General features: G+C 43.1%; 1 protein-coding gene across 6 annotated transcripts in view; it reads left to right on the top strand.

Moving 5' to 3' along the window:
• FHOD3 (formin homology 2 domain containing 3) overlaps nt 1–25,270 on the top strand; it is a 460,829-nt gene that overhangs the window by 294,225 nt on the left and 141,334 nt on the right. For all 6 annotated transcript variants that reach the window (XM_080821452.1, XM_080821455.1, XM_080821454.1 and 3 more), the window contains exon 10: nt 22,087–22,337. In XM_080821452.1, the coding sequence (XP_080677578.1) occupies nt 22,087–22,337 (251 nt within the window). The remainder of the gene's footprint in view (nt 1–22,086; nt 22,338–25,270) is intronic.

The following is a 25,270-nucleotide window of genomic DNA, read 5'->3' as shown; positions in this document are numbered from 1 at the left end:
CTTCCTTTTTGTGCTAACACTCCATTGATGGATAGCACCACATTTTGCTGATCCGCTCATCACTGCATGGGCATTTGGGTTATTTCCATTTTGGGGGGCAGCTATGAATAATGCTGCTGTGAACATCTGTGTACAAATTTCTGTGTGGTCATCTACTTTCAGTTCTCTTGGCCATATATCTAAGAGTAAAACTGCTGGTCATAATGGTAACTGGACACGTAGCTCTTTGAGAGACTGCCAGACTGTTTTCCACAGAGGTTGCCCCAAGGGTTCCAACTTCTCTTCATCTTCCTCAATGTTTATTATTGCCCTTGTTTAAAAATCACAGCCATCCCAGTGGGTGTGAAGTGGTACACATTTTGGTCGTGATTTGCATTTCCCCAGTGACCAATGATGTTGAGCCTCTTTCCTTGTGCCTGTTGGCCATTTTTCTATTCTTTTTGTGGAGAGATGTCTGTTCAGTTCCTTTGCCTATTTTTAAATTAGGTTGCTTTGTTATTCTTGAACTGTAAGAATTCTTAATATATTCTGGATACTAGATTCTTATCAAATATAAATTTTAAAATATTTTTCCCAGTATAAGGGTTGTATTGTTCTACTTCTGACCTAACTGATCAGTCTTATTCATAGTGATATATAATTTTAATCTTTCCTTTTTCCACTTGTAAAAATGATGTACTTGTTGAGGAATATATAAGTGTAAGAGGAAAAAAAATCACCCATGATTTTATTACTAACCATGGTTAACATTTTGATCCATTTTTCTAGCCTTTTCTGTATAGGTAGGTGTACGTTCTTAACTATGGAGATAATTGTCTTTATAGGGTGTTGTGTACTGAATCTTTACTGGTAAATAGGTTGGAGCCATTTTTTTTGTCATTAAATCTTCAAGAACTTAATTTATTAGGGACACAATATTCTGTCTGTACGCATGTACCATAATATAGCCAATATCCTTTTTTTCAGATTTGGATTATTTCCAAACTCTTTGCGATTAGAAATGCTGTTAGGACGAACAGCTTTATTCATAAACTTGTGTGCATGGCTAGAGCCCTTGGAAGGATATCTCCCAGTTAAGAGCCTCCATTGGGATTTTACTGGATAGAAGTGGAGAGACTGACATGTAATTCACTATCTGCTGTAAGTCATTGTCATAAAAAGTGACAGTTGAGGGACAGAAAAGAATTATCTTTATGTGATCTTAGGAGAGATCAGAAGAAGCTGAACGAAAGATACTTGTTGTCAGAGCTTAAAGCTTCCTGTAACCACCCAGCAGGGCTACTCCTTGTGTCCCCCGCTCCGGGCATCTTCTCCAGCTGAAGCTCTTTCCCCCAGTTATCTGCTCTGACTTCCGTGTTTCGTTATCACTGGCACGTGGCATGGAAAGCCAGTGGATGGTGGAGGGCCATAGTCTTATGGCTCCTAAATGAGAGGTTCACATAAGAGTACCAGAGATGGAGAAGGAAGAAACTAAACACAGTCGTCTTGCAGGAAAGTGAAAGGTGGATTTTTCCCAGTACAGATACTTTCTTACCTTAGCTCCTTTCCACCCAATCGGAACTCCCATCTCTGAGACTGCTCAACCAGAGGCTTACAGGAATACAGCTTTGGATTCTTTGTAATCAGTACATATTGGAAGATGGCATAATGCAGGTGAATGTCCCATTAGTGAACCAACCAGGAGAGAATTTTGAAAAGTGGCCTGGATACCTACTCCAGGAATTTGTGTTTGTTTCAGGCTGTACCTGAGCCCACCCGACTCTCAAGCTACCTCCTCATCTCCCTCTTCCCCTTCACATCAACCTTTTCAAAGGTGTTCTCCACTCATTATCTTCTTTTATCAAATTGCATTTGCTTCATACGTTTAGCACCGAGGTCATGTCGTTCACAAATATCGCATCTGTGTGTTATTTAAAGAACAATAAAACAAATGCCTGTTGTGATGGTTAATTTTATGTGTCAACGTGACTGGGCCACAAGGTGCTCAGATAATTGGTCAGAATGATTCTAGGCGTGTCTGTGAGGGGGTTTCTGGATGAGGTGAAGACCCGAGTTGGGAGACTGAGTCAAGAAGATTGCCCTTGCCAGTGTGGACTGGCCTCATCCAGTCTGCTGAGTGGAACACATTCTCTCTGCCTGATGGTAACGAGCTGGGACATCGGTTGCCTACTACCTTTGAATTCCCTCTGAGACTAACCCCGTTGGTTCTGAGGCCTTTGGACAACCCATCTTGGGTCTTGTTAGCCTCCACAATCACGAGAGCCAATTCTTTATAATAAATCTCCACGTATATCCTATTTATTGAGTTTCTCTGGAGAATGCTGACTGGCACCCTCCTGTACTTAAGAATCAGGACATTACCAGGAACTTGGAAGTGTCTTTTATAGCCCTCCCTGGTGTTATCCACTAGCCTCAGCACTATTCTTTTCTTTTCTTTATACTTTTACCTGAAAATCACTTACTCTTGTGAGCAAACGCAAAGGCTCAGATTATCAGATCGGTTGACAGATCAGAGATCTTGTTACCTAGCTGTGCTAATCTAGTTATGCTAATATTTCAAGAATACAGACTTAAGAGATGCAGAGGGACCAAGGAGGGGTCTGTCTTAGGTCTTTTTGTCATGGCTCAGACGTGTGCTCTCGGACCCAGAATAGGAGAGGTCTCCAAGTGTGGGGTCACAGGTCCCCCCGCCCGGTGAGTAACATTCCCTTATGAGACATCTCTACTTCATAGCTCAGAGAGTCGTGGCTGATGAGGCCATCAATCTACACTTACTTACCACAGGTAATCCTCAGCCAGGTAACCCTTAGCCAGTCCTGTCCTGGTAAGGGCTTTCCAGAAACAAGAGCTCTCATTTTAGCAAGTATCATGAGGCTGTTTATTAAGTAGTCTGGTTATTGGCATACTTAACAAAAGACTAGAAGGGGTCACTTGCCTTTTTTCTTTCTCCAGAGGCATTGCTCTGAAAAGGAGTGAAGAGGTCACAGGCCAGATGTTTTAACTTCTTCCTCCCAGTCTGGATCCCTAAACAACATATGTTTAATTCTCAAACTTTTTATAAAGGGAAATATATCATTTGTACCCTTTTATAGTTTTCTCATTTGCTTATTGTTTTTTATTTTTTATTTTTTTCTTTTTTTTTTTAATTTAATAAACATATAATGTATTTTTATCCCCAGGGGTACAGGTCTGTGAATCGTCAGGTTTACACATTTCACAGCACTCATCATAGCCCATACCCTCCCCAATGTCCATTTCCCCACCACCCTCTCCCGTCCCCCCTCCCCCCCACAACCCTCAGTCTGTTTCTTGAGATTGAGTCTTTTATGGTTTGTCTCCCTCCCAATCCCATCTTTTCATTTTTTCTTTTCCTACCTCCCCCCAACCCCCCCCGCCTTGCATCTCCACTTCCTCATATCAAAGAGATCATATGATAGTTGTCTTTCTCCGATTGACTTATTTCGCTAAGCATGATACCCTCTAGTTCCATCCACGTCGTCGCAAATGGCAAGATTTCATGTCTTTTGATGGCTGCATAGTATTCCATTGTGCATATATACCACATCTTCTTTATCCATTCATCTGTTGATGGGCATCTAGGCTCTTTCCACAGTTTCACTATTGTGGACATTGCTGCTATAAACATTCGGGTGCACGTGCCCCTTCGGAGCACCACGTTTGTATCTTTAGGATATATACCCAGGAGTGCAATTGCTGGGTCGTAGGGTAGCTCTATTTTCAGTTTTTTGAGGAACCTCCACACTGTTTTCCAGAGTGGTTGCACCAGCTTGCATTCCCACCAGCAGTGTAAGAGGGTTCCCCTCTCTCCGCATCCTTGTCAGCATCTGTCATTTCTTGACTTGTTAATTTTAGCCATTCTGACTGGTGTGAGGTGGTATCTCATTGTGGTTTTGATTTGTATTTCCCTGATGCCGAGTGATGTGGAGCATTTTTTCATGTGTCTGTTGGCCATCTGGATGTCTTCTTTGCAGAAATGTCTGTTCATGTCCTCTGCCCATTTCTTGACTGGATTATTTGTTCTTTGGGTATTGAGTTTGATAAGCTCTTTATAGATTTTGGATACTAGCCCTTTATCTGATATGTCGTTTGCAAATATCTTCTCCCATTCTGTCAGTTGTCTTTTGGTTTTGTTAACTGTTTCCTTTGCTGTGCAAAAGCTTTTGATCTTGATGAAATCCCAATAGTTCATTTTTGCCCTTGCTTCTGTTGCCTTTGGCGATGTTCCTAGGAAGAAGTTGCTGCGGTTGAAGTCAAAGAGGTTGCTGCCTGCATTCTTCTCAAGGATTTTGATAGATTCCTTTCTCACATTGAGGTCCTTCATCCATTTTGAGTCTATTTTCATGTGTGGTGTAAGGAAATAGTCCAATTTCATTTTTCTGCATGTGGCTGCCCAATTTTCCCAGCACCATTTGTTGAAGAGGCTGTCTTTTTTCCATTGGATATTCTTTCCTGCTTTGTAGAAGATTAGTTGACCATAGAGTTGAGGGTCTATTTCTGGGCTCTCTATTCTGTTCCATTGGTCTATATGTCTGTTTTTGTGCCAGTACCATACTGTCTTGATGATGACAGCTTTGTAATAGAGCTTGAAGTCTGGAATTGTGATGCCACCGACTTTGGCTTTCTTTTTCAATATTCTTTTGGCTATTCGAGGTCTTTTCTGGTTCCATATAAATTTTAGGATTATTTGTTCTATTTCTTTGAAAAAAATGGGTGGGATTTTAATAGGGATTGCATTAAATGTGTAGATTGCTTTAGGTAGAATAGACATTTTCACAATATTTGTTCTTCCAATCCATGAGCATGGAATATTTTTCCATTTCTTTGTGTCTTCCTCAATTTCTTTCATGAGTACTTTATAGTTTTCTGAGTATAGATTCTTTGCCTCTTTGGTTAGATTTATTCCTAGGTATCTTATGGTTTTGGGTACGATTGTAAATGGGACTGACTCCTCAATTTCTCTTTCTTCTGTCTTGTTGTTAGTGTAAAGAAATGTAACTGATTTCTGTGCATTGACTTTATATCTTGACACTTTACTGAATTCCTGTATAAGTTCTAGCAGTTTTGGAATGGAGCCTTTTGGGTTTTCCACATATAGTATCATATCCTCTGCAAAGAGTGATAGTTTGACTTCTTCTTTACCGATTTGGATGCCTTTAATTTCTTTTTGTTGTCTGATTGCTGAGGTTAGGACTTCTAGTACTATCAGCAGTGGTGATAACGGACATCCCTGCTGTGTTCCTGACCTTAGTGGAAAAGCTTTCAGTTTTTCTCCATTGAGAATGATATTTGCGGTGGGTTTTTCCTAGATGGCTTTGATAATATTGAGGTATGTGCCTTCTATCCCTACACTTTGAAGAGTTTTAATCAGGAAGGGATGCTGCACTTTGTCAAATGCTTTTTCAGCATCTGTTGAGAGTATCATATGGTTCTTACTCTTTCTTTTATTAATGTATTGTATCACATTGATGGATTTGCGGATGTTGAACCAACCTTGCAGCCCTGGAATAAATCCCACTTGGTCGTGGTGAATAATCCTTTTAATGTACTGTTGGATCCTATTGGCCAGTATTTTGGTGAGAATTTTCGCATCTGTGTTCATCAAGGATATTGGTCTGTAATTCTCTTTTTTGGTGGGATCCTTGTCTGGTTTTGGGATCAAGGTGATGCTGGCCTCATAGAATGAGTTTGGAAGTTTTCCTTCCATTTCTATTTTTTGGAACAGTTTCAGGAGAATAGGAATTAATTCTTCTTTAAATGTTTGGTAGAATTCCCCTGGGAAGCCGTCTGGTCCTGGACTTTTGTTTGGAGATTTTTGATGACTGTTTCAATCTCCTTACTGGTTATGGGTCTGTTCAGGTTATCTGTTTCTTCCTGGTTCAGTTGTGGTAGTTTATACATCTCTAGAAATGTATCCATTTCTTCCAGATTGTCAAATTTGTTGCCATAGAGTTGCTCGTAGTATGTTCTTATAATTGTTTGTATTTCTTTGGTGTTGGTTGTGATCTCTCCTCTTTCATTCATGATTTTATTTATTTGTGTCCTTTCTCTTTTCTTTTTGATAAGTCTGGCCAGGGGCTTATCAATCTTATTAATTCTTTCAAAGAACCAGCTCCTAGTTTTGTTGATTTGTTCTATTGTTTTTTTAGTTTCTATTTCATTGATTTCTGCTCTGATCTTTATGATTTCTCTTCTCCTGCTGGGTTTAGGCTTTCTTTGTTGTTCTCTCTCCAGCTCCTTTAGGTGTAGGGTTAGGTTGTGTATTTGAGACCTTTCTTGTTTCTTGAGAAAGGCTTGCACCGCTATATATTTTCCTCTCAGGACTGCCTTTGTTGTGTCCCACAGATTTTGAACTGTTGTGTTTTCATTATCATTTGTTTCCATGAATTTTTTCAATTCTTCTTTAATTTCCTGGTTGACCCATTCATTTTTTAGAAGGATGCTGTTTAGTCTCCATGTATTTGCGTTCTTTCCAAATTTCCTCTTGTGATTGAGTTCGAGCTTCAGAGCATTGTGGTCTGAAAATATGCAGGGAATGATCTCAATCTTTTGGTACCGATTGAGACCTGATTTATGACCCAGGATGTGGTCTATTCTGGAGAATGTTCCATGTGCACTAGAGAAGAATGTATATTCTGTTGCTTTGGGATGGAATGTTCTGAATATATCTGTGATGTCCATCTGGTTCAGTGTGTCATTTAAGGCCTTTATTTCCTTGTTGATCTTTTGCTTAGATGATCTGTCCATTTCAGTGAGGGGAGTGTTAAAGTCCCCTGCTATTATTGTATTACTGTCGATGTATTTCTTTGATTTTGTTATTAATTGGTTTATATAGTTGGCTGCTCCCATGTTAGGGGCATAGATATTTAAGATTGTTAGGTCTTCTTGTTGGACAGACCCTTTGAGTAGGATATAGTGTCCTTCCTCATCTCTTATTATAGTCTTTGGCTTAAAATCTAATTGATCTGATATAAGGATTGCCACCCCAGCTTTCTTCTGATGTCCATTAGCATGGTACATTGTTTTCCACCCCCTCACTTTAAATCTGGAGGTGTCTTCGGGTCTAAAATGAGTTTCTTGTAGGCAGCATATTGATGGGTTTTGTTTTTTTATCCATTCTGATACCCTGTGTCTTTTGATTGGGGCATTGAGCCCATTAACATTCAGGGTAACTATTGAGAGATATGAATTTAGTGCCATTGTATTGCCTGTAAGGTGACTGTTACTGTATATCGTCTCTGTTTCTTTCTGATCTACTACTTTTAGGGTCTCTCTTTGCTTAGAGGACCCCTTTCAATATTTCCTGTAGAGCTGGTTTGGTGTTTGCAAATTCTTTCAGCTTTTGTTTGTCCTGGAAGCTCTTTATCTCTCCTTCTATTTTCAATGATAGCCTAGCCGGATATAGTATTCTTGGCTGCATGTTTTTCTCGTTTAGTGCTCTGAATATATCATGCCAGTTCTTTCTGGCCTGCCAGGTCTCTGTGGATAGGTCCGCTGCCAATCTAATGTTTTTACCCTTGTATGTTACAGACTTCTTTTCCCGGGCTGCTTTCAGGATTTTCTCTTTGTCGCTAAGACTTGTAAATTTTACTATCAGGTGACGAGGTGTGGACCTATTTTTATTGATTTTGAGGGGCGTTCTTAGCATCTCCTGGATTTTGATGTTTGTTCCCTTTGCCATATTAGGGAAATTCTCTCCAATAATTGTCTCCAATATACCTTCTGCTCCCCTCTCTCTTTCTTCTTCTTCTGGAATCCCAATTATTCTAATGTTGTGTTGTCTTATGGTGTCACTTATCTCTCGAATTCTCTCCTCGTGGTCCAGTATTTGTTTGTCTCTCTTTTGCTCAGCTTCTTTATTCTCTGTCATTTGGTCTTCTTTGTCACTAATTCTTTCTTCTGCCTCATTTATCCTGGCAGTGAGAGCTTCCATTTTTGATTGCACCTCATGAATAGCTTTTTTTATTTCAACTTGGTTAGTTTTTAGTTCTTTTATTTCTCCAGAAAGGGCTTTTATCTCTCCGGAGAGGGTTTCTCTAATATCTTCTATGCCTTTTTCGAGCCCGGCTAGAACCTTGAGAATTGTCATTCTGAACTCTAGATCTGTCATGTTACCTATGTCCGTATTGATTAGGTCTCCAGCCTTCGGTACGGCCTCTTGTTCTTTTTTTGAGGTGAGTTTTTCCGCCTTGTCATTTTGTCCAGATAAGATTTGCTTTCTCCTGCTGTGGAATTCTGCTGTTCTTGGTGACTGAAGTTGGTTTTGGATGGGTTTCTTGTTGATCTTCTGGGGGAGGGGCCTGTTGTAGTGATTCTCAAGTGTCTTTGCCGCAGGCGGAATTGCACCGCCCTTGCCAGGGGCCGGGCTACGTAATCCGCTCGGGTTTGCTTTCAGGAGCTTTTGTTCCCTGAGCGCTTTCCGTAGAGTTCCGGAGGACGGGAATGAAGATGGTGGCCTCCCAGTCTCCGGCCCGGAGGAGCCGAGAGCTTGGGGTTCCGCTTCTCATTGTGCTCTCAGAGCAAAGCGCCCACCGCCCCGCCTCCCTGGCCTGCGGTCGCACCTTGAGGAAAGCAGTCAATTGCTGGAGCTGGAGAAAAGCGCCGGATCGCTTTTGTCTCCTTGGCCTCCGGCCGCGCTCCGAGCCCACCCAGCCTTCGACCGGCACAAGGTAACCCCGGGCTTAGAGCTCACTCCTCGGCTTTGTCGCTGTAGCCGGCTTCCCCGCTCTAATACCTGTGAGCTCTGCGGCACTCAGACACCCCCGGTCCTTCTGTGACCCCGCGGGACCTGGGGTTATGCTGACCTCGCCTGGGTTTCCCCCCAGTTTAGCCTCTGGAGCGATGTCTCCCAGTGGAGCCGACTTTTAAAAGTCCCGATTTTGTGCTCCGTCACTCCGCCGCTTGCCGGGTGCCGGCCCCTGCCCCCGGGGTCTGTCTTCCCGTCGCTTTGGATTCACTTCTCCGCAGGCCCTACCTTTCAGAAAGTGATCGATTTTCTGTTTCTGGAATTGTTGCTCTTCTCTTCGATTTCCCGTTGGATTTGTAGGTGTTCACAATGGTTAGATAAGCTATCTAGCTGATCTCCGCCATCTTGACTCCTCCCCTCGCTTATTGTTTTTTAAACCAACCCATGGTACGGCAGTTGGCTGGCTCAGTCCGCTAAGCGTCTGCAGACTCTTAATCTCAGCTCAGGTCAGGATCTCAGGGTCGAGAGCCCAAGCCCTGCACTTGGTTTTTTTAAAAAAAAAAAACCAAAAAACTGGGGAGCCTCAGTGGCTCAGTGGGTTAAAGCCTCTACCTTCAGCTCAGGTCATGATCCCCGGGTCCTGGGACAGAGCCCCGCATCCGGCTCTCTGCTCAGCAGGGAGTCTGCTTCTCCCTCTCTCTCTGTCTGCCTCTCTGCCTACTTGTGATCTCTGTCTATCAAATAAATAAATAAAATCTTTAAAAAAAAAAACCCTACCCATGTTATTCTGTGGCATACTCACTTACTCACTTTACTGCTGGTGAATGTATGACAGTGTATTTACCTGTTGTTCTTGTAATGGATGTTGGTCGGTTCGTGGTGTTGTTGCCCTGACAAACAGTGCTGCTGTTGAGTCTTCTTGTACTTTCCTTTATGTGGGTATATGCAATACTTTTTTGTGTAAGTATCAGTTTTATTCTTGCTTTATAAAAATACTTGTTTTTTTCCAAAGTTCTGTTTCTTCTTTTTTTTTTGTTATGTTAGTCACCACACAGTACATCATTAGTTTTTGATAGTGTTTCACAATTCATTGTTTGCATATAACACCCAGTGCTCCATGCAATACGTGCCCTCCTTAATACCCACCATCGGGCTCACCGATCTCCTCACCCCCCTCCCTTCTAAAACCGTCAGTTTGTTTCTCAGAGTCCACAATCTCTCATGGTTCCTCTCCCCCTCGGATTTCCCCTCCTTCATTTTTCCCTTCCTTCTCCTAATGTCCTCCTTGCTATTCCTTATGTTCTACAAGTAAATGAAACCATATGATAAGTGACTTTTTCTGCTTGACTTATTTCACTCAGCATAATCTCCTCCATTCCCATCCATGTTGATGCAAAAGTTGGGAATTCATCCTTTCTGATGGCTGCGTAATATTCAATTGTGTATGTGGACCACATCTCCTTTATCCATTCGTCCGTTGAAAGGCATCTTGGCTCTTTTCCCAGTTTGGCTACTGTGGACGTTGCTGCTAGGAACACTGGGGTGCATATAGCCTTTCTTCTCACTACATCTGTATCTTTGGGGTAAATACCCAAGTACTGCAATTGCCAGGTCATAGGGTAGCTCTATTTTCAACTTTTTGAGGATTATGTTCAACAATTATGAGGAAATGTTCAACATTTACAAATCAATCAGTGTGATAGAACAAATTAATAAGAGAAAAGAGAAGAATCACATGGTCCTCTCAATTGATACAGAAAAAGCATTTGACAAAATATAGCATCCTTTCCTGATTAAAACTCTTCAGAGTATAGGGATAAAGGGAACATTCCTCAATTTGATAAAATCTATCTATGAAAAACCCATAGCAAATACCATTCTCAATGGGGAAAAGTTGAGAGCCTTTCCCTTAAGATCAGGAACACGACAAGGATGCCCACTCTCACTTTATAAAAATATTTAGAAATTTGTGTCTTCTCTGATCATTTGCTAGAATTCCCTTAGGGAACTGTGTGGGCCTGTGTGAAAAGGAGTGCGTCCATATGTGAGTGCGTGTGTGTCTGCATGCATGTGCTGGGGGGTGGCAGGAGAAAATCTTTGGCAACTCTGTATCTTTACTGGGATCAATTTTGCTAAATTATATTTTACTAGGAAATCATTCATTTCTTTTGGATTTTAAATGGATTAGCAAAAAGACATATAATCTCCTATGAATGTTTTTAACTTTCTCTGTGTCAGTGGATATTTTCCCTTTGATATTTTATAATTTTTTTGTAATTCTAGATAAAGTAGTAGTTTTGTCTATTTTGTTGTTTTTTAAATAATAATTTTGACATATATGATTTGCACTGCTTTTCTGTTTGCAACTCAATACTTTTTATTTATTTATTTTTAAAGATTTATTTATTTATTTTGAGAGAGAACAAGAATGCAGGGAGGAGAGGCAGAGAGAAAGCAAGAATCTCAAGCAGACTCCCCGCTGAATGTGGCCCAGAGCCCAGCATGGGGCTCTATTTCACCACCCTGAGATAATGACCTGAGCCAAAACCAAGAGTCAAACACTCAACCTACTGAGCTGCCCAGGGGTCCCTCAATGATTGTTTTTAAAATTGAGGTACAGTTGACATACAATATCCTATTAGGTATACATCATAATGATTCAATCATTTTGTACATTATGAAATGATCCCAGGATGAGCCTACTTATCTTCCACTGTACAAGTTTCTTACAATATTATTGACTATATCCCCTATGCTGTACATTACATCTCTATGACTTATTTATTTTATAACTGGAAGTTTATACCCCTTAATCCCCTTCATATATTTCCCCTACCCTCTGAGCCTTACTCTGGTAACAGCTTGTTACTTGTAAGTACTCCTTACTCTGGTAACAGCTTGTTCCTTGTATCTATGAGCCTGCTTTGTTGGTTTGTTTTGTTTTTTCACATTCCACATATAAGTGAAATAATATGGTATCTGTCTTTCTCTATTGGACTTATTTCACTTAGCGTTATACCTTCTCGGTCCACCCATGTTGTTGCAAATGGCAAGATTTCATTCTGTTTGATGGCTGAGTAATAGTCCATTGTGTGTATACACCACATCTTCTTTATCCATTCCTCTGTCAGTGGACACTCAGGTTGCTTCCATATCTTGGCTATTATAAATAAAACTTCAATAAACATAGGGGTGCCTATATCTCTTTTGAATTGGTATTTTCATTTTCCTTGGAGAAAAACCCAGAAGTGGGATTGTTGGGTCAAATGGTAGTTCTGTTTTAAAATTTTTGAGGCATCTCTGTACTGTTTTCCAGAGTGCACCAACTTATGTTCCCACCAACAGTGCACAAGGTCTCCCATTTCCGCACGTCTTCACCAACACAACTTATTTCTTGTCTTTTTGATAACAGCTGATTCCGACCAGTGTAAGGTGATACCTCGCTGTGGTTTTGATATGTTTCCCTGATGATTCGGGGTGCTGAGCACTTTTCATGTCCGCTGGCCATCTGTATGTTTTCTTTGGGAGAATGTCTAAGCCCTCTGCTCATTTTTTAATTGGGTTATTTGGGAAGTTTTGGAGTTTCTTTATATATATTTGATCTTAACTCCTTACTGGATGTATAATTTGCAAACATCTTCTCCCATTCAGTAGGCTGCCTTTTTTGCTTTGTTGGTGGTTTCCTTCGCTCTACAAAAAGCTTTTGAGTTTGATGTAATTCCATTTGTTTATGTTTGCTTTTGTTCACCTTGCCTGAGGAGACTGGTCCGAAAAGATACTGTTGAGGATGATGTCCAAGAGCTGTTGATGTCTGAGAGATGTTCTTCTAGGAATTTTGTGGTTTGGGGTCTTATATTCAAGTCTTTTCTCCATTTTGAATTTATTTTTGTGTGTGATGCAAGGAACTGGTCCAGTTTCATTTTCTTGCTTGTAGCCGTCCAGTTTCCCATCACAATTTATTGAAGAGCCTGTCTTTTCCCCCATTGTATATTCTCGCCTCCTTTGTCAGAGGTTTATTGATGGCTTTATTTCTCTTTTATTCTATTGATCTATGTATCTGTGTTTGTGCCAGTATCATACTGTTTTGATTACTGTAGCCTTGTAGTATAGTTTGAAATCAGGGAGTCTGAGGGTTCCAGCTTTGTTTTTCTTTCTCCAGCTTGCTTTGGCTATTTGGGGTCTTTTGTGGTTCCATAGAAATTTTAGGATTATTTGTTCAACTTTGGTGAAAATGCCATTGGCATTTTGATGGAGATTGCATTGACTCTTTAGGTTACTTTGGGTAGGGGCGCCTGGGTGGCTCAGTGGGTTAAGGCCTCTGCCTTCGGCTCAGGTCATGATCTCAGGGTCCTGGGATCGAGCCCCGTGTCGGGCTCTCTGCTCGGCAGGGAGCCTGCTTCCTCCTCTCTCTCTGCCTACTTCTGATCTCTGTCTGCCAAATAAATAGATTACTTTGGGTAGTAGGGACATTTTAACAGTATTCTTCCAGTCCGGCAGCATGGTATATCTTTCCGTTTATTTGTGTTGTCTTCAATTCCTTTCATCGGTGTTTTATAGCTTTTAGAACATAGGTTTTTCACTGCATTGGTTAAATTTAATTCTAGGCATTTTTTTGGATGCAATCATAAATGGGATTGTTATCTAATTTTTCTTTCTGATACCTCATTATTAGTATATAGAAACATAACCCATTTTGTACACTAATTTTGTATGCTGTAACTTCACTGAATTCACTTATTCTAATCTTTTTTTTTTTCTTTTTGGTGGAGTCTTGAGGTCTTTGTATAGTATTATGTCATAAATAGTGACACTTTTATTACTTCTCCCTTTCCAGTTTAGAAGCCTTTTATTTCTTTTACTTGCCTGACTGCTGTGGCTAGGACTCCAAATACTATATTGATTAAAAGTGATGAGAGCTGGCATCCTTGTCTATTCCTGATCTTAGAGGAAAAGCTGTCAGCTTTTCACCATTGAGTGTGATGTTAGCGCTGCATTTTTCCTCTTTAGCCTTTATTATATTGAGGTATTTCCTTCTATACCTACCTTTGTAAGAATTTTTACCACAAATGGATATTGAATTTTTGTCAGATGCTTTTTCTGTACCAGCTGAGATGATCATATGATTTTTAGCCTTTGTTAAGATGATGTATGCTGTTGATTGATATGTGGATGTTAAACCATCTTTGCATCCCTGGCATAAATCCCCCTTGAGGCTGGTGTATGATCCTCTTAATGTATTGTTGAATTTGGTTTGCTAATATTTTGTTGAGGATTTTTGCAGTGATGGTCATTGGGGATATTAGCCTGTAATGTGTGTGTGTTGGGGATATTAGCCTGTAATGTGTGTGTTTATCCGGTTTTGGTATCAGGGTAATGCTGGCCTCAGAAAATGAGTTTACAGGTGTTCCTTCCTCTTCAACTTTTTATCTGTATAATTTTCTTCTTTACTTCTCTTTCAGTTTCCTTTGTTGTTATTTTTCTAGTTTTTTGAATTGATTATTTATTTCACTTCTTTACTTTTTGTTAACCATCCTCATGTTCCTTGACCATAACCCACCTGGCGATGATGTATTCTTTTTTTAAAATATGGTGTTGGAATTCTGTTTATTACTGCCTGATTTAGGAGTTGTACACAAGTACTCTTACGTGTAAGATTGGCTCCCCTCATCCTCCCTCCGCCTCTTCTCTTCCTCTCCTTCTCTTTCTATGCCATTTTTGTCAGGCAGGGCATCACTGTTTCACTGGCCTTTTGAAGGAATGATGCTAGTGTTCATTAGATGACTCTTGTGTGTTGCGTCTTGTGTATTTCTGGTGACTAAGCACACAAATGGCTCCAGGATAGCTCTCTGATCTTTCCTCCTCAGTGTCCTCCCCTGGGACCTTCTCTGACCTCCCTTGCAGTGTTGGGGTTTCCTTATCAGACCTCCTCTCTCAGTCTGTGTGGCCTGTTTAGGTTCACCGAGTGAGCTCAGCAGCTTTTGAGGCTGGCGGCTGATATTTGACCTTGAACTTTTGCCAAGGCGCGCCTGCTCCTCTTCCTGCTTCTCTTCTTGTGTTACATTCATTCATGGGGGCCTAGTATGTATCATATATTGTGCTGGGGCTAAAAATACAGAGAAGTTCTGTCTCTGTCCAAGGAACTTTAAACCTGTAGTCTAAGACAAGCAAGTAGCGGATTCCTCCACCAGCTAAATGTTAACAGTGTGGAGGGACACAGACGGGGCCTGAGGTGCTCTGTGCTGGACACAGCTGCTTAGAAACTGCACACGACATGGAACCTTAACTGAACTTCATTCTTCTCCCACGAAGAAGATAAAAATCCTGTATCATCTGTTCATTTCTCCACTTCTATAAGCAATAGAGTCTCCCATGTTACAAACCTAGAAGTATCTTAGACTCCTTTATTTCCCTCCTCTGCACCCTCCCCTCCCATTTACAAATCTGATTGCTGACAACCTCACTTTCTTCTCCATTCCCCTTGCTCTGATCCTGTTGTTTCGTACCTGGATTATTATGATATCTTCTTCTCATTCATTTGTTTCTCAGCACTACTTCATTGAGCACCTACTGTGTTCCAGGCCCTATCCCGGACCCCAGGACATAGCAGTGATCTAGACGGATAAGGCCATTGCCTTCAGGGAGTGTGCATTCTCACGGGGTGCGGACAGTGGCCAAGTGCATGAATAAGCTGAGAATCGGAAGCTCCAAACATGTTGGTGGAGAGAGGCAGGATGAAGTAGGGGTGAGAAAGTGAGGCAGGGGTGGGGAAGACAGCTTCTGAGAAAAGGGCCTAAAAAAGGATAGTGATGGAGGGCAAAGCAGGGGAGGAGCTCTGGCTTGGCAGGTGCGAAGGGTCAAAAAGAGGTTGGTGTGACCAGAGGGGTCAGGGTCTGGGAAAGCAGCATGACCTGAGCCTGGCAAGGCTGGCATCCTGCAGGGGCTGCATCCCAGGGAGGCCTCTCTGTTTCTTCCCTGGCCTAACTCCCAGCAACAGAAGAAAGGATCCTCCTGACAGTCAGATCTGACTATGCCATTCCTCTGTTTAAGAGAACAAACTCTCAAGTAAGCAGATGAGTGAATGAATACATGAGAAACCTTTTCTGTGGCCAGCAGGATGGAGCCCAGATACCTTGAGTTGGTACAGGGACCTACATTATCTGTAGCCTTTATAATCCTATGGCCTTGTCTCTGACCACTCCTACGATGTCTCTGAAGTCCCCTCCTGTCTCTGGAACATGGAAGGCAGGTCTTTGCCGGGGAGAGCAGGGGGCTTTCCTTCATTCTCTCTTCTTTGCCTTGAGTTCTTCCTTCCTGTTCTCACAGTTGGCAAATTCCTGCTCCCGTAGGGGTCACCATAGGTGTCCCCTTATGCACAAGACCTTCATGGCAAGATAAAAGGAGTTCCGGCTGCCTGTCCCCTCCTCTTTGCTCACAACTTAAGAGAACTCACTATGACTCTACCTCGGACTGAGAAGTCCTCAGGACAGACTTGTCTGTCAGTCTTCCTTTGAGCTGCTACTCTAAGGCATGTCCTGTTTCTCTCTTTGGCCCCAGGACCCAGACGTGTGCCTGTCAAGAGTAGACATTCAGTAAGTACTCAAATGAAGGTCCCTTTTAAATATCACTTGTTTTATGGACTGTATTTGCCAGATGCCCGGTTGAAGAAAGGGCGTGATTTAATCAGAATGCAGCTATCTTAAAGGAAAGATGCCTTGAGTGATACCTCAAGGTGACAGCTCCATGCTTGAGAGACTGGGCGGAGTCAGGGTTTTTATTCCCTTCTGAAAGTGAATGTTTTGAAAAATATTTATTGCCACAGGACAACTAAGTTCAGTATCTGCAGGGACAGCAAGGAGTCTATATGCAGAGCCAGGCTTTTCCTCACAAAAGACTATGAATGTTTTCATGTTAATTGTAGAGAACTTGGTTGGGATTCTAGAATTCTTCCTAATAGTGGAGAATGTCTGGTGACCACATGTCTTGGACTTTCTGGGGACAGGCCCAATTCCATGTAATTTAAATCCATTTCAGAGAGGTGTTTAATTCCTGTTTAATTAAATTCATTTTAATTTTTATAACTCTATCTAGGTTTTCAAATACATAAATTCAGGATTCAAAATATGAAATCTTTTGTCAGATTCTATGTTCTAAGTTTTGATTCTAAAAATGTGGTCCTGGTAATGGAAAAGCATATTAAGGCTAGAGACTTTGGGGGTGAGAGTGTGATAATGTGATTTATTTTAAGAAATATGTATTTGGTCATTATCCTCATTTCTGGCTCACAGCTCCCCAAACCCTTTTAATTTCCCAAGTGTTAAGAATGATAAAGGTATATTTTGTTATGTTAGTGAGGTGGCTGTTGGAAAGCACTTAACAGTGGGGACTGGTTGCCAAAGGAGGACCAGCGATGTGATGAAGTGGTTGGAATTTTCAGTCCCAAACCCTGACACCCTGGGGCTGGAGGGGTGGAGGCTGGATCAGCCAATGGCCAATGACTTGTCAATCATGGCTACATCATAAAGCCTCCATAAAAACCCAAGAGGACAGCTCTTTGGTCTACTTTGGAGAACTTTCAATCTTGGGGAAGCAGAATGCTCCCACATTCCACCAAGTTCCATGGGGACAGAAGCTCCTTTGTTTGGGAACTTGCCCTATGTATCTCTTAATCTGGATGTTGATTCATATTTTTTATCCTATCATTTAATAACCTGGTCAATGTCAGTATTTCCCTGAGTTCTGTGAGCCACACCAGCAAATTCATTGAACCTAAGGGGGAGGTTGTTGGACCCTCCAATGTGGTTGGTCAGAAGCGTAGGTAAGAGCCTGGAGCTTGCAACTGGCTTCTGAATTGGGGTGGGAGGCAGGAGGCAGTCCTGTAGAACTGAACTCTTAACCTAGAATATTTGATGCTGGCTCTGGGGAAATAGTGTCAGAACTGAGTTGAATTGAGTTTAACTCTTAGACACCCTGCAGATGTCCAAGAATTGCTTAACCCCTAGTGTTGGAATTGGGTCCAGAGACCCTGAAAGAGACGGGGTAGCTATGAATGTTAGGAATCATTAACTAATAAGTCCAATCTCTTAAAGTCCTTTCATTTCATAGGTGATTTTTAAAATGTATGTCCATTACCGTTGCCGCACAGCAAGCCGAAAACAGTGACCTAACACAGCAATTTTGCTCATGATTCTGTGAGTCAGACATTTGGGTCTGGTTCAGCTGAGAGTCTCATGCTGCTGCAGTTATCTGGTGGCTTGACTGGGGCTGCATGTTCTTTTTTTTTTTTTTTTTTTTTTTTGCCTGTTCTAAGATGACCTCATTCACTTGGTTTGGCTTTGGGTGCTGACCCTTGGCTGGGCTATGTATCTTTAGTGGGCTAGCCCACACCTCTTCACATGGTAGCAGCATTTTAGAAGGGCCAGTCCCAATGTGCAAACACCTTTCAAGCCTTATTTGCCTCGTGTTTGCTGATGTCCCATTGGCCAAAGCAAGTCCCATGGAAAATGGACTCAGTGTAGAGGGGTGAGTACACAAGAACAAGGAAACAGGGAGGCATGGCTCTCTGGGAGCCCAGAGCTGTGACCATCTCCTACAAGCTGCCATTGGCATAGTTGCTTCTTGAAGTGGTGCTAGCACTGGCATCCACTTCACCTAAAAGCTGAACCAAGATCTATAGGTATAGATGTATGTGTAAAGGATTAAGAAGAAGGTGTGAGATAGCAGTATGGAGAAAGTGTATCTATTATGCGATGATGGCTGCCTGTCCCAATGGTAATAGTAATGTAATGCTATAAACTCAAAGAAATGTGGTAGCTTTTGACTTCCATCAAAAAGTTGGATTGTTGATTGTTGGATTGTTGATTGTTGGAGAGTTGATGGTATTAGAAAATTAGTTTAAGTGAACAGTGTTATGATGGTTATGGTTTTTAAAAATCCTTATCTTTTAGGGATATATACTAAAATAGTTACAGATGAAATTATATGATCCGGGATTTACTTCAAAGTCTGGGCTTGGGGGCAGGGAGTGATGTATAAATAACACAAACCTGGATGGCGTTGGTACTTGTTGGACTATCAGGGATGATGAACACATCACAGTCTTCACAGGCTCTCTCATACTTTGCATATGTTTGAAAATTTCCATAATAAAAACTTGAAAAGAACATCTAGATCACTCTCCGGCCTCAGTGGTGGATGGAAGCTGTCACAGCACTCTACACTGCTTCTAACCGCTTTCCTAGTAAGGTAGGGTAGAGTATGCAAGCACTCACTGTCGGAATGAGAAACCGTTTGCTCTTTATCTGGGTGTTAGTATATAGACAGTGTTCTACATTTAATTAAAAGAATTAGAAGGTGTTTGCTGAGGGGCCCAGCAAGTGAAATGCTTCCTCATTAGGGAGAGACGAGAGATTCCCTGAGACATGGTTGAGCTCATCTTGGGTTTGGTGGAGGATGCTCGTTGCACATGTAGTTAATTAGATCTGACACCAGAGATTTGGAGGAAGAGGCGTGGTAAGCACTGTTCTCTCCAGGTCTTGGCCAGCTCTGCACGTTCTTGACTAATTTGTCGTGCTCCCAAGAATCTAAATAAATGGGCACTCCCACTGTAGCCTTGCATGGGAAAGGAAAGCCTCTCTTCCTGTCTCTGGTGGATACTGGCGACTCTACGATTCTTCTTGTAAAAACAAAATCATGAGTGAACACCAGGCCCAAATTTTATGTTACACAGTTGCTCGCTGTGAGGCCTAAAGCGGACATTGAACCGACTGGGATTCTGAGCTCCATGACTACCCTTCTGTGTGCCCCTTTCTTTCTTTTAAAGAGATAGATGTTTTGCTGAGGTTCTGAACTTTAGAAGCCCCCATTAAAATTTGTTTTATGGGGTTGCTTTGATAATTTTTCCAGGTTTTTCTTTTCATTTAAACTTCTTGATTGTCTCCATCTTCTCTGACAAAAGGCAGTTAAAATGGGTTTTGGTCTGTGCTGTGTGCACAAAGCTTCTCTCTGAAAGGAGCTGTAAGAGGCATGCTATTTGATCCTTGGATCTCTGAGGTTAGACAAGGAATTAGAAATATCTGAACTCTACTTTATCCCCTAATCTTATCATTCCAAATGTGTGCTTAATAAGAAGCAGAATCAATACTTTGGGTCAGAATAAGTTCAAATGGTCTAGAATTTTTATATCTAAAAAATGAGGAAAAACAATTGGTTAAAAATACTTTAAAATGCCATCCTTCATTAGATATACAATCATTCTCCAACTTCCTCAGAGAATGCCATTTAAAGTGCTAATGCGGAGATGATAAACGTGATTAACCAAATGCATCATTTCTTTCTTAGTTCCTGCAGTGATGTTGGAGGGGCGACCCCTAGGAAACGGACTTTCTAATGATATTTTGCTTTAGTTTTTTCCAATGACATTTTATAACCATACCTTTTCTGAACTGTTATCAATTGTTACCTCAAACCTCCCAAAATTATATCTGACTAGTAAATTCTGGGAGAACAAATAGTCAAAATATTATTAAATTGTCCTCTTATACCTGAGAGTGTGTTATAAAATGTATCCGGAACAAAGATGGCGTTTTCACTAAATCGATCTTACCCAAAAGCTAGAGCCGGAGGAAACTGGAGATGGGAGGGAGAAAAGGGGTGGTACACCCCTGTGAAACAGGCCACCTGTCCCAGATGTTCATCCCCGGGAACCGGGATGAGGGTGGTCCACCTGGCCTTGACGCGGTCAAGCTCACCTTGCTAGATGAGTACAGGGGCCCAAACCTGGAGCATGGGGAACCACTGATTTTGCACTAACTGTGGTTTTCTACAGACAGGTGATATGAAAACCATATTGCATGGTCAGCCAGTCTGGGTCTCCGTTCTCTCCCCTGTCAGGACTGAGCTGTGAAATGTGACCAACAGCTCCTGCAGGGCCGGAGAACTGGCATCTCTGGGGGTGCAGGACCGTGGAACTCCTCGGTTGCGGAGTCAGAGACACTGCACTGCTGGACTTGGCTGGGACAGGCTCAGCCATGCTGCTTCTGTGCGGTGGGGGGATTTGTGGCCATCCTGGGCCCCTGCATCTGACGGCCTTGCTTGGGGAAGGATGGACCTATTTATTGAGTACCAGCCACATAACTCATCTCTATAGAAGCTGTACTTAAGGCAATCCCACAAATGCAACACTGTTATCCTCCCAGGGCCAGCTGGAGAAAAGGCAACTAATTAGCTGTGGGTCTCAGCTGGCTGGAGAGAGGCACACCAGCGCGCAGGCGAGGTCTAGGCAGCGACAGCTGGTGCCCTGCCGACTGCCCAGTTTTAGTGAGGGCTGGCACAGAACCCACTTACGGGAGCTGGCAATGCAAGTGAGCATCGTCCCTGGCCGGGAAGAGTGGGCGCGGGTAAGGAGGGAGCCATGGCAGAGCCCAGGCTGAGGGCGGCAGCACCCAAACCGAGACCACTGTAGAGCAGGACCCAGAAGGGAGCAAGATTAAGAGATGGCCGAGCTGGGCCTCCACAGAGGGCGCCAACTAGGAACAGGACTAAAATACCCTTCGGGGGAGGGCAGAGGTCTGGGCGTGTGGTGCCAGCTGGCTCGGGTTCCCGCGGGAAGTTCAAAGTGGCCAAGTGTAAGGCGGTTATTCTCCTGGCCAAATGTAGGTTACTTTTAAGAGGAGATTCAAAACAAAACAATGGCTTGAGGGGTGAGGTCTATCTCTGGTATGTATTTTTGTGACAAGCATATGTTGGCTCTCTTGTGTCACTTCAGGCTCCAACCGCACTCTGTGGACCAGGCCAGGGGGAGGGTAGCCCCCTCGCTGCTGTGCCGGGGGAGGCGCTGACCTCAGGCAGTCCGTGCTGCTGCAGGGCCCTCTGCGACAGATCCCCGGCTGAGGCCAGCTCCGCTCACCTGCCTCGGGTGGCTCTCGCCTCCAGCCAGAATCCTTGCTGTGCTGTGTCGGGAAGCGAGCTCAGGAATGATCAGGCACTCGAGGGCCCCCCGCAGCTGGGCTTCAGGACAGACCCTTCCTTTTGGACCAGAGCAGAGCAAAGGGGGAGCCCGGAGAGCTGCAGCCCGGGAAAGGACAGTCCTGGGCTCCAGGGTAAAGAGCCTGTCCAGTTACAGAGTCCTTCTCAGACCTACCCAGGATATCTTTGGGCCTTTCCCTCCTCATTTGACTGGGAAAGTAGACAGCGGCAAGCCTCTTTCAGTTTGCAGACTGCACTTGGGCACGCCTGTGGTTGTGAAGATCTTGTAGAGAAGCGGAGTTAGCAGGATGGAAAGAACGGAAAGTCTCCTTAGAGGGAGCCTGAAATGCAGATCACACCTAAGGTCTCGGAGAGATTGTCACGTCTGACCTTGCCCTGGGCGCTCTCTGCTTTTTCAGGTGGCACTGCGGCTGGAGGATGGCGATGAGAGCGCTGAGCCGCCCCCGAGTGGGTGCAGGGACCGCAGGAGGGCCAGCGTGTGTTCCGGTGGCAGCAGCGGCGGCACAGGAGAGCAGCGGGGCCTGGACCGCAGGCGCAGCCGCAGGCACTCCGTGCAGAGCACCCAGAGTCCCCTGTCGGCCCCCACCAGTCCCTGTTCCCAGTCGGCTCCTGGCTTCAAGCCCAGTCAAGTACGAGAGCACTGTGAAAAGTAAGCATTACCCCAGCCCTTGTGAGGGGCGCAGGGACCCTGGAGAGGTGGGAGGGGTCACAACCCTGCAGGGACCCACTACCCGGCCCTCCTTGCCGACCACACAGCTTCTCCTGACTTGCTCCCTGCCTCTTCTCCCTCCTTAAAACATCACCCCTAGAGGCCCTTGGAACATCCACCTGGCAAGGTGGTCCTGGGGATAGGCATAGATTTGATCTTACCAACCCCATGAGCTCTCCTTCACACATTTGTGCTTTGATAGTCCTATCTCGATTAATATCAGTTCAGAAAATCTATGCTTTATCAAATGGAAAAGAATCCAAAACACAAAACTACGTAGCAACAAATTGTGCGCCATCCTGAAAATGTAAGATCGTAAGTCTTGAGATACTTGTAGCAATGCATAGTTGAGGGTGATTTTCCTTAAATAGAATAAGCCTGTTTGAATTAAATCGATAAAATATAGAAACATATATGTACATATACATTGCTTTATATTCATAGGAGTAGATAATATATAAATATATATGTAGATTTAGTAAATGCTATTGCCATCATTTTTTTAGTCATTTAGCAAACATTTTTATTGTGTATCTGTTATAGGCCAGGACTTTCTGATACAGTGAAGATATAAGGTATGATCTCTGCCTTTCTCAGGCTCACAGCTGGGCTGGGAGAAAGTAAGAATGAGGAAGGTAGATAGGAAGGAATAGAAAGGTTGATGATCTCATGAGAAATATATATATATATACACACACACACAAAGTAATAAATTTTGACAAAATCTATAGGAACTTAGAAATGGTTCTGTAAAGCAGAGGGGCAGCCAGGTGGATGGCCATGCTGTTCTGGGGTCTGGGTCCACTGCTATCTTCCCGAGTGAATGCTGTCCGTTCACGAGGATGATGGAGCTCTGTGGACCCGTCCATGCCAGCCAGGTCCACCTGGACTGCCTGGTACACTGGTTTGCCAGTGCGTCCCCTCCTGCTGCTGGCATGTGGGAGCTCTGCTTATATCATTTGGCTGCAGCATTTTCTGTCATCATGGAAATCCACCTGGGAACCACATGTAGGTCATGAGGCTGCCTGAAGTAGAAAATAACTCAGAAAAAGTTAGATGCCCTTAAGAAAGTGATCAAGTTATGTTCCTTCCTAAGGGAATACCCACCCTCGTCTTGAGAGATGCCCCAAGCAGTCTGGTACTCACAGGATCCCTGGAGGATGAGCCGGTCATGCCTTGGGGTGCCTCCTGTCACAGAAGGAAAGGAGGGCCTGAGTCCGAGAGTGATGTGCAAGCCCGTCGGCATGGACACTCTTCTCTAGCACTTAACTATCCACCTACAGATTGTTCTGTTTCTAAGGGTTTGTGTAGAACAAGCTCTATTATAATGGAAGGAAGATGAAAACTTCTAAAGAGACTGAGGAATGAGAAGGTTGGCCACGATCGTTGTTGCCCCTTGTGGTCTAAGATCTTCAAGACACTTAGTGGTCAAAGGCCATGTAACGTTCTCTTCAGCACTGCTGCTAGCTAATGGCTTCGGAAATTAACATGGAGAGAAGTGTGTACAGTGGGCTGAAAATCTGTATGTAAACCCAGCCCAGATGCTGAGGACAGTCCTCTGGAGTCCTTATCCACAGCACTTGGTGTTCTCTTGTCCTGTCCGACTTGTGTCATGTAGATTCCTGGTCTGTTTCTTACTGTTACGCTTGTCCAAGGTGCCCATGTTGTGAGCTCAGGCAGCCATGCCTTGTGACAAGTTGGCAAGGATGGCAGCAATGGAGTGGACCGTCCTGGGCATCGTTGACAGTTTCAAGGTGCGGGGCTTGGCGGGATCTGACACAGGAAGCTACACATGACAATTTGCACTCTTCTTGTCTCATTCTTTTCAAGTAGGACTGCGTTTTCATTTTACTGAAATGAGTACTTTGACGTAAATTTATAGCATTTATTTGAGAAGAACACACTTTCCTGCTTGTAAATACAGATAACATTGTACAGATTGATTATGAAGTGGCTTTATCCATGAAGCCTGTTGGAGGGATTTTGCCCTCTGGCCCCAAAACAACAGTACAGTTTTGGCAGTGGTGGGAGTGGGATGGAGGGGAAGGGTGACGAGAAGCCGAATGGGAAATGATCCCAGCATACATAGCTTAGTCACCTGCTCCACATCTGTGCCTCCAAATGGTATGTTTGAATCAAGTAGTTCATTGTGTCAGACAACCCACAGACCTTGAAAGACACAGAAGCGTGCCTGACCTAGACCGCTCTTCATCTATGGGAGCATTCTGGCCTTACTCCCTGCTGACTTGTAGCAACATGCCTTGCATATGGCACCTAGGAATTTTAGACTGGATTTTATAATTCTGACCCAACTAGTCCCAGCACCTCTGAAAGGAAGATGATGGGAACATGTCAGAGGTTAAAGATTCATGTTCTCCCTAAAATGCGTATGGCATTCTCCACTCAAATGGTCCTTTAACGTCATACAAAATTCTCATGGTGGTCCTCTGTAAGGTCTAGCAGGACAAGCATCTCCATCCTCATTTTACAAGTGAGAAGACAGGGGCTTGGTGCCTTGTGATGAGCCCAGAACTAAGGGGCTGAGTTGTGGGTTAAACACAAGTCTTTAGCCCTTGCCTTTCAATGTCTAAAATCACACAGAATCACTTCCCAACCCACCATCTCTGACCCTAGTCACTGAATGAGAAGGAATTTTATTTACATACTATGTAGATATATATTTTTTGATGTAAATATAAAAATTCTAAGAGATGAAAAGGAGAAAATTTCAAAGTCTCCTTATGATGTAAGCCTGCTGGGCTCTGTGCTTTAATTCCAGTAAGGACTAAGACTCAAAGCACAGATTGGTTTGCTTTGGTTTCTTAAGAACTAGAACTCTACACTCAGCCTTTATCAAATAAGGGATAAGTTTA

Source organism: Martes martes, assembly GCF_963455335.1.
Source record: "Martes martes genome assembly, chromosome: 13".
Classification (NCBI taxonomy): Eukaryota; Metazoa; Chordata; class Mammalia; order Carnivora; family Mustelidae; genus Martes; species Martes martes.
The sequence above is the reverse complement of the archived record's forward strand: the minus strand, read 5'-3'. Positions and strand labels throughout refer to the sequence as shown.